General features: G+C 40.8%; 3 protein-coding genes across 4 annotated transcripts; 1 reads left to right on the forward strand and 2 right to left on the reverse strand.

The window, feature by feature from the left end:
* Positions 1-288: 288 nt before the first annotated feature.
* On the reverse strand, positions 289-2,924 carry LOC117638942 (MOB kinase activator 1B-like). Of its 2 annotated transcripts, none has more exons than XM_034374174.1 (7): positions 2,711-2,924; positions 2,451-2,592; positions 2,024-2,053; positions 1,769-1,935; positions 1,460-1,687; positions 1,215-1,378; positions 289-1,130 (listed from the first exon to the last, which is right to left on the reverse strand). In XM_034374174.1, the coding sequence occupies exons 1-7, from the start codon at positions 2,766-2,768 to the stop codon at positions 1,053-1,055; spliced, it is 867 nt and encodes a 288-aa protein (XP_034230065.1). In that variant the 5' UTR covers positions 2,769-2,924; the 3' UTR covers positions 289-1,052. The 2 variants fall into 2 exon arrangements, with proteins under 2 accessions (XP_034230065.1, XP_034230066.1); XM_034374175.1 differs by having other exon boundaries at positions 2,670-2,717.
* Positions 2,925-2,957: 33 nt separating this feature from the next.
* Positions 2,958-9,425, forward strand: LOC117638939 (sorting nexin-27). Its single transcript, XM_034374172.1, has 9 exons — positions 2,958-3,349; positions 4,101-4,332; positions 4,418-4,551; positions 4,652-4,781; positions 6,330-6,507; positions 6,581-6,831; positions 6,900-7,049; positions 7,121-7,249; positions 7,365-9,425. Exons 1-9 carry the CDS (start codon positions 3,096-3,098, stop codon positions 7,431-7,433), a joined length of 1,527 nt encoding a protein of 508 aa, XP_034230063.1. The 5' UTR covers positions 2,958-3,095; the 3' UTR covers positions 7,434-9,425.
* Positions 9,426-11,594: 2,169 nt separating this feature from the next.
* On the reverse strand, positions 11,595-13,699 carry LOC117654397. Its single transcript, XM_034401005.1, has 4 exons — positions 13,205-13,699; positions 12,975-13,121; positions 11,752-11,871; positions 11,595-11,693 (listed from the first exon to the last, which is right to left on the reverse strand). The coding sequence occupies exons 1-4, from the start codon at positions 13,697-13,699 to the stop codon at positions 11,595-11,597; spliced, it is 861 nt and encodes a 286-aa protein (XP_034256896.1).
* Between the last annotated feature and the right edge of the window lie 1,173 nt (positions 13,700-14,872).

Raw genomic sequence — 14,872 nt, forward strand, 5'->3', positions numbered from 1 at the left:
CGGCGCGGTGTCTTGGGGCTGGGGCGGCTGGGCGGCCCAGCCTGGCCAAGCCGAGCAGGGAGCAGGCCGAGGCCGAGCCCCCGCCAGTCGCCAGTGCCAGCCGAGCCGCCGCCGTGCCGCCTCTCCTGCGTCCTGCGCGGCCAGACGCCCGGCGCCCTACCCTCCGGCCCGGCGCCCTACCCTCCGGCCCTCCGGCCCTACCCCCCGGGCCGCCACTGCGAGCGCACACGCCGAGCACTGCGGTCATGGTCTTTTAAACAGGTCCCAAGAGACAAACGCAAAAGCGAGTTCTGGATTGATGCATCTTTATTTTAAACGCGGTATATTTAAGACATTTACATTAGGTGATTATGGTAAAACTGTTCCTTCTAATACCTAATACAGACATGCTTCAAAATGGTTGTAACTTCTTAACAGGAATGGCAAGTAAGGGTCTCATGAGGAAACGCATTATGTAGTCTGTTCTATCTCTTCTGAAATGCTCCAATTAAAATGCAATTTGTAAATTGATATTCACACAAGACAGTAAAATTGATACACTGTTGTACAGGAGTACAAAAACATGAGTGACCAACAAGCCTCTTACATATTACATAAAAGATTATGCACTAGGAAGGGCTCATCAAAACTTACAAAATAGTTTTACAAATATGGTAAAGGAGATTTGGCCACATGTCACAGTACAGCAAGAGTTAAAAACACAATAAATTATATAGGTTTAATTGAAACAAACACTGTTAACAATAAACAGCAAATTTATTATTTCACTAACACTAAAATTACATATAAAACTGTATTAATGTTTCAACAATAAAATTAAATTTCACAATAGAATAAAAAAGAATCAGTCTGCCATACAAAACAATCAAGCTGAATTTAAGGGCAGTAAAAATATTTAAATTTATCAAAGTCATACAAATATAACATTGCAAAAATTATTTGATGTATACATCTCCTGACAGATATACACTGGACGGACTTTACATTCAGCACATAGCACATATCACTTCGCAAGATAAATATGAAGCGGATGCCTCTGCTCTTGAAGTGTTTCAGTCATCTTTGTTCACATACTTGTCGCAAAGCTCTTGCAAAGGTGCGAGTTCTCTCTTATCAATGAGGCTGAACTCCTGAAATAAATAACAAGTACAGGATTATTCCAGTTCAAAAGGAACATACTGATGTTTTGACACACTGAAAATTATTTAACTTACGTTTACAAAAATAATGAAGTGCTTGAAAGAGGTGTTTAAATGAGCAACTTCACCAAGTTGCAGAACATCCAAAAAATGTTCATGGTATACATGAGCATACACTCTGAAAAGACGCCGGAGAATTGTCTTGGCGATTGAGAGAAAATTCTTAGGAAAAGGTATTCCTGAATGGAACAGAACAAAATTATTATACATGGTGCTAAGAGAAAATAGTTGCCATTTATGTGGTTTGAAACTAAACACACCTCTTTTTGATGGAAACAATGAGGCATCATCTAACTGATCCTGCACCCATGTCATCAAGTAATCAATGTACTTTGGAGCAGAGCACTTGATGGGTTTCTTCACAGTGTGGCCATCAGCCCAGTGGTACTCATACTTTGGTCCAGCAGACATGATTGGACACCCATCCTCTGTACAAAACTCTGTCAGTGTTCCATAGAGCATGTTGATCTGATTGGAAAAATCTACCGCTGTAAGGAAACAAATGTTAGGGTCTCACGAACAACAACAATACATGAGACAAAAGATCAAAGAACTATGACAATGCTTACTGTTTGAAGCCACCCATTCATTAAGATCTCCTCCCTCAGGTAGTTGAACAGCCAATCTCAGGTCACCAGAACCAAGAGTATCAGAAGAATATTTCATCAAATCACACTGGTAGCTCTCATCTGGAAGACTTTTCTTTGGCTTGAAGGTTTTGGTGGATCGGTTTACACTGCAAAGAGGATACCCATATGTAATGAAACAACCAGAAGTAAACAAAATTTTCAAATAGCACGAAGTTATTAAAAATAGTGGCTTACCCTGGTCCGCAGTCTTCCATTCCATTTTCTCTGCAACACAGACAAGAACATGATAAAATCAGAATGAACGGGAGACCAAGTCATGATTTAAAAAAAAAAGAGATGTCAAATGTGCACAAACAAGCGTTTTGTTATTTTTTTGCCATTAAAATTTATAACTGAGCATCAAAAGGAAAATACTAGAGGTCAAAAGGAACACATGGCAGCAAATGTGAAGTTCTGAAGCAGATAATAAAGAACAAATTAAAGTTTATGGGCAGTCGAAAGGTATGCGGACAAAACAATAACAATGGATCAAATGAATGATGGGGCCTAACCATACTCTGTAGAGAACAAAGAGCCAAGTTAAGTTCTACAGCGAGAGTAAGGAGTCGGATGAAGGCATAACAAGCAGAATCAACTAAACTCAGAAAAGAGCTTTACGAACCTTGGTCGGTTGTCGCTTGCATAGTGATCCTCTGTATACATTTGTGGGTACCCATTCTCAGGGGTATTTTTGGAGTAAATGGTGTTAAACTTTTCAATCATTGTAGACACAACGTTGCCATAACTTGAAGAATCATTCATATCTGTAGGGACACAACACTTGAGAGCGAGATTTCTACAACTGTTTGCAGAAATCTAGCTTAAAATACAATAACATCACCCAGCTGTTCTGGAATTTTCTGTTGTGCTTTGGTTGCTCACCTGGGAGGCGTTCTGCGAATGGTGCGCAGGCGCCCGGACAGCCCGGACTACCCAGCATTCCAATGATTCCACGACCGAACGCGCAACGCGCGCTAGCAAAGCTTGTCGTCTGCGGAACAGGGTTTCATGTTTTGCGAGATAGGTCGCTGAAAAGGGCGATTAATTTGCTTGGAAAGACAAAATTGCGAACGAATAGTCCTAAAACTGTGAATAACCGATGACTATTGACAGGCTGTGACTACTGACTGATAAAGTTGTCATACACGACACGAGCGACAACGACCCCGCCGCCGCCGAGCGAACGACCACGACCCGAGCGAACGATCAGCCCCGCTCCTCTGTGAGCCCCGCAGCCCTGGGGCGCATCGAACATCTGCTGTCAAACATGGCTGAAAGTGGGTCGGATAGTAGCCCACCAAACGAGCCTTATAAAGTGACACACTCCGGCCCTAGGGAAGTGACAATTACAAAGACTGAAACGGGATTCGGCTTCAACGTCCGCGGCCAAGTCAGTGAGGGTGGGCAGCTCCGGAGCATCAATGGAGAACTGTACGCGCCCCTTCAGCATGTCAGCGCCGTCCTGGACGGGGGCGCTGCCGAGAGGGCTGGGGTGCGCAAAGGGGACCGCATTTTGCAAGTGTGAGTATTGCTGGCGATTGCAGGGCCCAGCCAGGCCCAGCCTGCAGCCCCCCTCGGCCAGCGGCTAGAGGCGATTTGGTCAGGTGTCTCTGGTGGCCCTCACACCTCCTCCACCTCCAACACTTTTACTCGTTTGTTTATGTCTCTCATTTTTTACTGACGGAAATATCATTTCTTGTTGCTGATTTCCCGAGTCCCTCCAACGCTTCGATTCTCATTGCGGCCCAGAGGGGCATGTCCAATAACTTTGTCTGGATCCTTGTTTAGTGGTTAGTTATCGCCAACTTCTCGTCGGACAATTTGTAATAGAATGGGTTGTTGTACGCTTGCAGTTACATGACTGCATTCAGCAATTAGTTTTGCAGAGAAGCGGCGTTCTTCCTTTATTAGCTGTTCATTGAAAATCGGAACAGATGTATGTTCTGAAAATTATTTCTCTTTTATAACCTTCTAAATTTTTGATCAATGCCAGTTTTCTGATAATTTGACTTGTATCAATTTTTGGATTGATCCTTATTCCTCCTTTGAAATGTTACCCCTTATCTTATTTCCTTTCCAACATATATCTCAAGGTGGGAGGAGTCTATACAGACCACTGATCTCTGGACTTTGAGTACTGATAAGTTTATTTGAGATCTTGAGCAAATTCTTTGGCCCCCCCTGACCTGACCTGTTAAGTGTCATAATCTTTTGAAGTCTTCCTCAACTTTTTATTTCTGATTGTGTAATGAATTCTTAAAATATTTTTCAGCAATGGAGAAAATGTTGAAGGTGCCACCCACAAGCAGGTGGTGGATTTAATAAAGTCTGGAGGGGATGTTCTTACCTTAACAGTAATATCAGTCACTGCCCAAGAGGCTGAGAGATTAGAGCCAGCTGAAGAGGTAGCAGGTTACAATTATTTTGACTATAGTGAGAAACGCTCATTGCCTATATCTGTCCCAGACTACCACTACGTAGAGAAAAATGGAGATAAATTTGTGGTAAGCTATGATTAAAAAATATAATGGCAACTTTAAATGTCAGATGCTATGTGCTCTGGTATGTTTTAATTTTAAACATTTTCAGGTTTTTAATATTTATATGGCTGGAAGACACTTGTGCTCAAGAAGGTATAGAGAATTTTCCAATCTACACTTAGCCCTCAAAAAGGAGTTTATTGGATTTGCTTTTCCAAAGTTACCTGGAAAATGGCCCTTCAAGTAAGATATTAACAAGTTTTATCTTTTCGAGTCCTTTTTTTTGTTTTGTTTAGTGCACTAACACAGTGAAATAAATGTTCCATTTCATTTCTCATTTTAGTTTAAGTGAACAGCAACTGGATTCTCGGCGTAGAGGACTTGAACAGTACTTGGAAAAAGTATGTGCCGTGAGAGTTATTGCTGAAAGTGATATTGTTCAAGAGTTCTTGGCAGACACTGATGACGAGTTGGTAAGTTCTGACTTTATATTAATTTCATCTAAGCTAACCATTTTTTTCCTTAACTTATGGCATGTTTGCTTTGTGCTAGAAGGCTTTTTGGTTTTAATTACTGACTGTACGGCTTTCTTACTGTTTCCTTCAAGCCTAAAAAATTAACTACCAATGCCTTTTGTTGTGTCTGTCTATTGAGCTTAAGATTGAGAACTTTCTTAGCTGCTTTCTACTCATTTTCATTAGCCACTATTGGCAGTCACTTTCAGAATTCATATCCTTTTAAGTGGTGACTTGTTGGGAATACTATAGAAAGAAGCACAGTAAAGATTTCCTGTATTTGGTTGTAAAAACAAATTGTGAATGGGTTTTTTCGCAAGTGGGAGGTGGTTGAGCCTTACGACGACTCATCAACAATAAACTGGCAATTGGAGTGCACGATAAGCAACGGTGATGTTGCTACAGCTTGCTATGCAGAAGATGAGTGCAGCTGCCCATGCCACTCGATTTCTGCTCATCTTTACCAAGAAATTGATGCTTTGAGAAACGAAACAAGCTTTTCCTGACATGCCACGGCTTTTTTCACTCATAATTCTCAGTTTTGATGGACCTGGGGAAAGCTGCATTCACTTTGTAATACTATACCAAGTGATCTGTTTCTTAATCTTGCTCTGCAAGCTTTTACTTCTGACATGTCTATCTCCCTTAAACAGACTTCACGTTGGTGTTTTGTGTGACTCGCTTTTTTACAACAATATATTATTGTTATTACTTTTGAAAGATTTTGTGTTTTATTTAATGTTAACTAATGTTGAAAGTTGCCTGAATTATTTTTCTTCATTGTCTGAAACATTTTGTTTCAAGAGGATCCTCTTTTTTTTCTCAGTTATAGATCCCGAATCATGCTAACTTTGCTTACTTAAGCAAGAAAAATATCATGGTTTTGTCGCATGCCTTTGACATTAAAACAGAAAATCCTAACTGCTATTAATTTTTGGGAAAGCAAAATATTTTTCTCATTTGGACTCAATTGCTTTTGTATCAAGTGGCCATGTACTGTAAATATGAGTTTGTTATGTTGTACTGTTGTTTTCGCTCTGATCTGCTTAGAATGAACAGTTACTGTATTTGAATATTTGTCATTATGTATGCTGTATAGAGGTGGCTTTGCTTCAGTACCTAAGTTTATTTGGTTTGCTAATAAAGCTTTAACAGATCTGCAGAGGTTTGTCCTTTAGATTTTAATCCACTCGCATGCCACTTTTATGCATAACTATGCATGCTGACAACTAGTTTATACTCTTTACTTTTTCCTTCTTCCTCATTACTTTGATTTGTGAAATAAAGGTTTGTAGTTCCTAAATGTCTTTCTTACTAATGTAGCCCTCGTTTTTGCAAGTCTGTACACATTTTACAAAACAACTCATGTTCAAACTATTTATGTTTCTAAATTTTTGTATTCTAAGCAAGAATTTAGGTATGATTCAGAATTTGGTCTCCCTGCTTGTGCATACAAGATTAGTAAGATACCTTAGGGTTTAAAACTTCCTATTTTCTTCTCTCTAGGGAAATACATCTCCTGTGGATTTGAAAGTACAACTCCCTGACAAAAATGTTGTTACTGTTTCAATGCCTAAAAATGCAACTGCTGAGGATGTGTTTCATGCTGTAATGGAACGTATTCATTTGCAAAAAAGTTCATCAAGATACTTTTACTTATTTGAAACTGTAGAAGACATGTTTGGTAAGTCTGCTATGAAATACTTGGAACATCAAATTCTTTTATGGTGTCTAACTTTGTTACATTGTCTTAACAGATCGCAAACTGTTGCCAACTGAATATCCTCACAATTTATACATCCAAAACTTTACTACTGCCTCACCAACATGCCTGTGTGTTAAAAAATGGCTGTTTTCTCTGCCTCGAGAGCTTGCACTCTCAGCTGATGACTATGCCACAACATTTATCTTCTGGCAAGCAGTTGAGGATGTCAACAGAGGTCATGTGCGAGCTTTGGATCGTCTTTATCAGCTAAAAGCTCTACAGGATTCCTCACGCAAAAATGAGGTTAGAATTTGTGTTAATCATGCTCCTTGACTCTACCTATCACCGATCTAAACTTTCTCTCTCTTCAGTATTTGAGACTTGCAAGAGAATTACCAGGTTATGGAGAAATTGTTTTCCCACATTGCCCTTGTGATTCCCGTAAGGAAGGCCATGTAATGGCATCAGTGGGTACTGGCTCATTTAAGCTTCATGCTTGCCAAAAGGATGGAGTCTTGGAGGTAAGAAAGGAAATAGCTTTCAATTTCATTACTACTCATCACCCACGACTTAATTCATGTTTCTTTCCCAGTCTCAGGTAGTAGAATTTCTCTGGCCTGATATTAAGGAGTGGGAAGTCGATGAGGAAACAATGGCATTCTGCTTTCAATATCAACGCCCAGATAAGAAACCTCGATGGGTGAAAATTTTCACACCCTATGTAAGTGATCATACCTTTAAATATGTTGTTTTGTTCGAGGTTATCTTTCACTATGTGTTGTAGCTGCACCATGTACGTATGAAGAAATATTAACAACCTCTTCTTATTTTTTCAGTACATATTCATGTTGGATTGCTTTGATCGACTACTAGAAGAGAGTAAATGGGCTGACACTGGAGAATGAGACCCTACGTTCCAATATCTGTGATAGTTCCTAGGTATAGCTAAATCCTATCATGTAGTAAGCTTTTTTTTCTTCTCCCTCCTCCCTCCACTCTGGCTTTATTTCATATTAGTTTATCAAGTTCCCACATATTTCACAGTGCATCACGCCTTAGCTACTTGCCCTCTGAAATGTTGTTGCTATTGTTGTTATTGTTGTGTTGGAGGCTGTGAATTTTTGAATATTTGGATCCTTCTGGATATTGTTAAGACGGACGTTGGTCTGTGAAGTTTCAATTGTATTTCATCAGAGACCATTTTAGAAGGAAAAGGTTGAATAAGGGTTAACTTCATTCTAAATGTTATATTTTTTTTAGGGTTTCCTGAACTGATCTGTTAATGATGTTTATCATATATTTGACTTATGTTGGTAGTTCCAATTTTTGGTTTTAACTTTACTTGTAGCTGGTTTTAAAAAAATACTTCATTGTCAGGAATATTTTAAAAAAATCGATAAATTGTAAGAAGCAAATGAGGAGAAGCATAAAGGAATATTTCAGATTCAGGCAGTAACATATTTCTGAATGCTTATTTGTTTCCTTTTTGTATGTTTTGATATGCAAATTAACTCAAATATTTGTTCACTTCTGAATGAATCTGACCATGAGTGCTGAAAATTCTGTGAGGTTTGTAAGAACTTAACAGTGAAACTGGTAACTCTTCTATTAACACCTGTTGAGTGCTCTGATAGTGGAAATCCTCTTTCTTCTTGCAACTGTTTCCACCCCATTGGTCCATACTGTATCGCAGTTCCATGTGAAGTGAGATGTAAAAGAGAAGTCACTCTGAGGGAGGGGTTTACAAAATTTCTGTGCCATCTTAAAAGAGTCCAGGCTGTGCTAGAATTTAGCTTTGTTCAGCACATCAGCATAGCATGGAATTTTTCATATTCATGCTTTTTTCATTAACATATTTATTTTTATTCTCTGCTGTTCTACTTTTTATTCAGTCTTGTAGATGAGTTATGGTCAAACGAATCATAACAATGGCTTTAGATAATTTTTTGTTAGTAGATATTTATTTTTATCTCCTTTTATCCCTGAATATTTTAGCCTTGTAGTCTTGTTTAGGAAATTGTATGATTTTCATTTAATCATTTTTTTTAGTATAAGTATGTTCAACTCCAGGCTTGAAAGTATGCTCTGGTAGAATCTGATGCTATCACTTTTACATGGTTATCCCTCAGTCGAAACCTTTTACCTGAAGCATGAAGTGGGTCTCTAAGGCTTGGCTGAGGAGTGAGCAAGTTTGAGAGGCTAATGGTGTTGCTTGCTTGCTTGCTAACAACTTGATTTCCATTTGGTGCTGAGGCAAGACAAGCCAGTCCAATTCCATTTATAGGCAATCAATAAATTAATTTCTCCCAAGAAAGTAGAACTGATCAATCAGCATTTTCATTGATATTTAGCTTTAATTTTTGTTTGTTATTACAGTATATAATCGAGACAGCATCATGACAGTGCTGTGTCATTGAAACAGAAGTATTCTATCAACTCTGAGTACCACATTCCTTCTCTGTGTTCCTTCTCTGAAAGTTATAGAGTTTGTCCAACTTTTCAGATTGCACGTTTAATAGGCTGTTTTAGGCTTGAACTATTATGTGTGTGGTTATTAACACAATGCAGAGTCTATGATATTATTGTTCTAAAATGTAGGTCTTTTACCTTGATTTTTGTCTCACAGTCTTCTCCCTCTGCACTGCTTTTGATATAAAAATGTATGAAATCTCTCATCTAATTCTCTAGAATGTGGCAGAACCTATGGTAAAGTCCCATGGCTTCTTTTATTTTAAAGCAATTTTAAAAATTAATTTTGCTTTGAAGTAATTGTAATGGTGCACTTTTTCTTGTATGCATTAATGGCAACTTCTCTTCACTAAGTGAAATGTGAACCATGTGATAGTTATTGGAATAATTATTACAACCATTAAAGTATTGGGAACATTGTTATAGTTTTTGTCTCTCTTTTTATCAATATGTCCATGACAGCTCTGCTCTTGGTGTTTTGACTTTGTACCAAATACTCATAACAGGACTCCATACTTCATTCTTGCAGACATCACGATCCATTGAAACAAAGAGCCCTCTACCCTGTTTAAAGCTGCGCTTATCGCAGCTCAAGGAACTTCTTAATTGGGCTTACAGAGCTGAAAGCCAATTGTACTTCATTGAGTCTTCATATTTATTCTGTCTCAATCAAATTTTGTATCTTATTTGTACTGTTTCTTTTATGTATTGCTGTGCAAAGCAAAGCATTCATTTTGTTCTCACAGCTCTGATAAATGACCTTTGGTTGCAAATTTTGTGCTGCTTTGTCACCATTTGTTCTTTTTTAAATCATTGTTTTGTTTGTACCTATTCCAAAGGCAGCTATAAAGTGCAATTCTTTACAAGGCTTTGATAAAATTGGCACTTACATGCACAATTGTGCCAATACTGTGCTTTTTTTATACAGCTGTTTGTGTATAAAAGCTATCATGCTTCTGTTTCTGTTGTCACCTGTAAAGTGAAAAAGACATATGATCTTTTTTGTTCTGAAAAACAGATGGTAATTTCTTTTGTGGCAGTTAGTGAAAAGAATGATTCAAATGACTCTTTAGTGAATCAGTGAAGACTGTACGGATCAGAATTAAGATTCACTTTTGTGTTTCGTCAATAAATTGATAATTTATCTAAACATGATGATGCAGCCAGGAATTCAGTGCCATACCAGGTTGCGGCATGTGAGTTTGAGGTTTATTTGGTACAGTGTAAGTTACCACATTTTGCACAAGTTTAACTATAATTGGTTTTCTTCATCACAATATGGTTTATTCAAAGACACACTGTCTTCATCCTGAACAAATAAGACTTTGATGTTGCTTAGTTATGTTTTAATTAACATACAAGGGCCATTGTTTATGATACTTTTCTGGCAGAAGTGACCACACAATGTTATTTGCTGTTTTATTTTTTATTTTTCCAATTATCATTATTCTACTTGAGCATTGCATCAAGTCTATGTAGTAAGGTGTCTGTACTAGGGTGGTTGTAGTCGGTTTTACCATCTTCTCCACATCTCAGTTTGTTTTGTACCAATGTTTTTCATTTGGAGTAAGTAGATCCATGATATATGCGAGGTTGAGGATTCCTAAGTTCAGTTTTATCTTCTATGTTTCAAGAACATTTCTTGTTTCCTCTTAACTGAGAATCCTTTACAAAAGCAGCACTTGACTCAATTTATTTCTGGTGGCTAAAACATTTCTTGTTGTTTTAATAGCTTACGATTTGTAATCTTCATCGCTGGGATGTTGCCTTACAGTACTCTGACTAATGATGAATGTTTCCTTGGAAGTGTGATTTAGCTCCTTTAGATTGTGTGGATTGATTGAGAAATTGATTCTGTTTTATAGTCCAGGTGTGGAGAAAGATGCTCGTCAAAAGAGACATTATTTGTAAATTATCCTCTTTGTTTCTAGGACCTATAGTGAACCGACTTTGCATTCACCAATCATTCTAGGTTCTTTTTCTCTTGCATTGAGCTGTACAAAGCTAAACAAGTCCCTTGGTTATTTAATTCTTCTAGACTGGTACTAGTCAACTCATCCCATCAACTATGTCAAAATATAGATGGTGATATTTGGAAGATTGATTGTGTGGGTGAACATGCATTACTCTGAATTTTAAGTTTACTTTTTTCTTACATATGTAGAATTTTTTTAAAAAATTGACAACAGAAGGAGCTACGAGTTAGCTTCTTGTCCTATTTTATGTTGTCAATTGCTCAGGTAGGAAACTATAAACAAGTCACACGGTCAGTAACATTTTACATTTCAGTTCTTACTTCTCTTATGTAAGTTAGAGCTCCCTTCTGTTTTCCATGTTGTCTCAGTATTACAAAACTTGTGTCACTGTGTCTTTGAGAATGTGTGTCTTTTCTCCTCAACACTGCTGCTTAATTTGAAAGTCTGTGAAATCTTTCAAAGCTGCATTTCACTAGGGAATAGCAATGAAGGAAAAGAAACCTTCTTTCATAGGACGGAAATATGGACAGTGATTGTATGTGCTCAAGTAGATCTACATTGGGTTGGAAGTTTCAGAATTCCCTTGCATTTTGTAAAATTGCCCTGTAATTTTTCTTGTCATCAACGCATGGTAGAGCATGGCAGCTGCTCGTTGTAATGTGCTCTTAACATTCCAGTATTGCAATATGTAAACATAAATTTAGTGGCAATCCCTCCAATCTGTGAAAAATGTAGTCTAAGGAAATCACAATGTAATTCTGTCAATTGTATAATGTACTTGTCCTGCATACTGAATAACTAAATCAATATAATGTAAACGTATCTTTAAATTTGCATATTTTATTGAGCTGTAAAAGTTTAGGTATGCATTGTGAAACCCATTGAATGTTTCCAAATCCTATCAGTATATATTGAAATAAAAGTTTTCCTGTTAAAAACTTTTCTAGCGTGTATTTTTGAAGGCCTCGCCTTGAGCTAGTTTAAAATTGAAAACTCCTGGAATCGATCAAATTATGCTTGAGTCGAGTCCGTTTTAGCGAAATCCCGGACCGATGGCCGTGTGGCGTGGGGCTCGAGGGGTTACCCACTCCGGGAATCGTGTGTACACTCAGTCCGGGAATCGTTCGTAATGTGCTCAAAATTTTATCGGAAATCTTAAAAGTTTCAATGGAGAGGGATATGTAATAGACACAAAACACTCAAAAGGTAAGAAAAATCTTCAAAAACCTCTCCCTTTATGCAAGATTTGTTCAGGAATCGCGGGAATCCGGAATCGTGTGTACGCCCAAGTACCGAGTGGGTAACCCCTCGGTGGGGCTGCAGGCTGCAGGTGTAGGGCACAGTGCAGGCTATGGCAAGCTATCGCTGCACAGTGGGCCAGAAGACCGGCGGAGGCGGCCAAAATTCTAGACGTGTTTTGAGCCTCAGAGTCGCTAAATGGAACTCGAGCAGAACGTGTGACCCCACCCATGGACCCATGGATTACTCTCTGAACGAGGAATCCATTGGTGGGGTCACACGCTCGGTTTGAGTCCTGTTTAGCGCAGTTTAGCGACTCTGGAGCTCAAAACGCGGTCTCCTGGCCTATTGTGCGCTGACGCCGCTGACCGTCGTGCGCCAGGTAGAGCAATGGCTGCTTCATAGGCTTCAGCGCGCGTGGCTGCGTGGCTACACACAGTTGTGGCTGCACACATGAGGCCAAGGAGTGCCGTAGCGCCTGTGAGGTAGGCCACCACTGGTCCCGCAACACACTGGCGCGGAGAGAGTGGCCTACCTCGCAGGCTGTCATCGCAGCAGGGGCGAGGTAGGCCACCGTCTCCACGCCGCTGTGTTGCGGGACCAGTGGTGGCCTACCTCACAGGCGCCAAGCTTGAGTTCGGGTCACGAACCCAAACGGGCGTGGAAGCGCCGCGCCACGCTGCGCAAGCAGGCAGTGAAACCGACACGGAAAGGCAACGCGTTTGCAGTCGCGCTCATGGCCACAACATTGTGGTCACTAACATGGTCACTAACATGGTCACTAACATGGTCACTAACATGGTCACTAACATGGTCACTAACATGGTCACTAACATGGTCACTAACATGGTCACTAACATGGTCACTAACATGGTCACTAACATGGCCACTAACATGGTCACTAACACGCTGCACAAGCAGGCAGTGAAACCGACACGGAAAGGCAACGCGTTTGCAGTCGCGCTCATGGCCACAACATTGTGGTCACTAACATGGTCACTAACATGGTCACTAACATGGGCACTAACATGGTCACTAACATGGTCACTAACATGGTCACTAACATGGTCACTAACATGGTCACTAACATGGCCACTAACATGGTCACTAACACGCTGCAAGCAGGCAGTGAAACCGACACGGAAAGGCAACGCGTTTGCAGTCGCGCTCATGGCCACAACGTTGTGGTCACTAACATGGTCACTAACATGGTCACTAACATGGTCACTAACATGGTCACTAACATGGTCACTAACATGGTCACTAACATGGTCACTAACATGGTCACTAACATGGTCACTAACATGGTCACTAACATGGTCACTAACATGGGCACTAACATGGTCACCAACATGGTCACTAACATGGTCACTAACATGGTCACTAACATGGGCACTAACATGGTCACCAACATGGTCACCAAACATGGTCACTAACATGGTCACTAACATGGTCACTAACATGGGCACTAACATGGTCACTAACATGGCCACTAACATGGGCGTCAGCGCGGTGCCTCATGGCGGCGCGCAGCACCAGCAGAGCGGTTCACTATCCTTTGTTTCGTTTAGATGCTGAACCTAAACGTGCCTGGCCCTATGGGCAACTTTACTTTACCTCTCACGTTGTTCCTGTGTATGGTCACAATTTGTGGTCTCACACAATGCATATCTTTCCTCTGTGCAAACAGGCACGTCAAACTGCCCGTCTCTGGTAGGGAAGTCCTAACACTGTAATGCGAGTTCCAATAGAGATTCCATTGGTTCCATATCTTGTCAACTTCGTAATTGATTCTATTTTTAATATGAAATTGACTCACAGATCCAGACTGGCTCTAAGTCGACTCAGACCATCAGAGAACACCGTCCCCACGAAACCGGTAGGCGGGTGGCAGGGAGGTCGCGTGGTGCCCGCTGAAAAGAGCTTCAAAGATATGCGAAACAAGCGCAAAACGCGCTTAGATAGCGCTAGCGCTTTTATGTGCGTATTTTTGATGCCGTTTTCGAGCGGGCTCTGAATTAGCGCTCTACAGGCGCTGGGTCTGTCAGTCTACCTACCAGGGAAGTGCGCACAGCGACACTCTGCCGACAGATGGCGCCACTGCTCTATCGCAGCTCAAGCTTCCCCGCGGTGGTTCCCGTCCCCGCCAACAGATGGCGCGCGCTTGCCAGCGGCTCGTTTGAACGCGTGGGGCGCACAGACCTTCTTGTTACTGGGCGGCTTCCCGTTTCGGCTCATACATTCGAACATTCCCGATAGGCGGGCTAATATGTGGGCACCTTGATAGCTTCTTGGGACGGGCCTTGTCCGAGAAGATTCGAACGCAGTCGGGACTCAGTTCGAAATCGCTTCCCAAAAATCTTGGCAACTTGGCGCTTCCATTCTGCATTTGCTGCAAATAATCATTTTCGCAACCATATCCACATCGTGTCCCTTGAAAAAGGCCAGCACCTCTGAGCCGCACACGAATCCGCGCCCATAAAACGGCTAAAAAGTGCTTTTGGCGCCCGTTTTGCGAATTTTTGGGCGGAACTTTGACGGGTCCCGTGGAGGCGCCTGCAGTGTACTGGGGATTGGAGCCGCGGAGCGCCAACTCGGAAAGGGATTGAGAGCAGTGTGCCCGCAGAGCCGCAGCCCCTCGGCCGAACCGCCACTGTATG

This window comes from Thrips palmi, unplaced genomic scaffold (assembly GCF_012932325.1).
Source record: "Thrips palmi isolate BJ-2018 unplaced genomic scaffold, TpBJ-2018v1 HiC_scaffold_10, whole genome shotgun sequence".
NCBI lineage: Eukaryota > Metazoa > Arthropoda > Insecta > Thysanoptera > Thripidae > Thrips > Thrips palmi.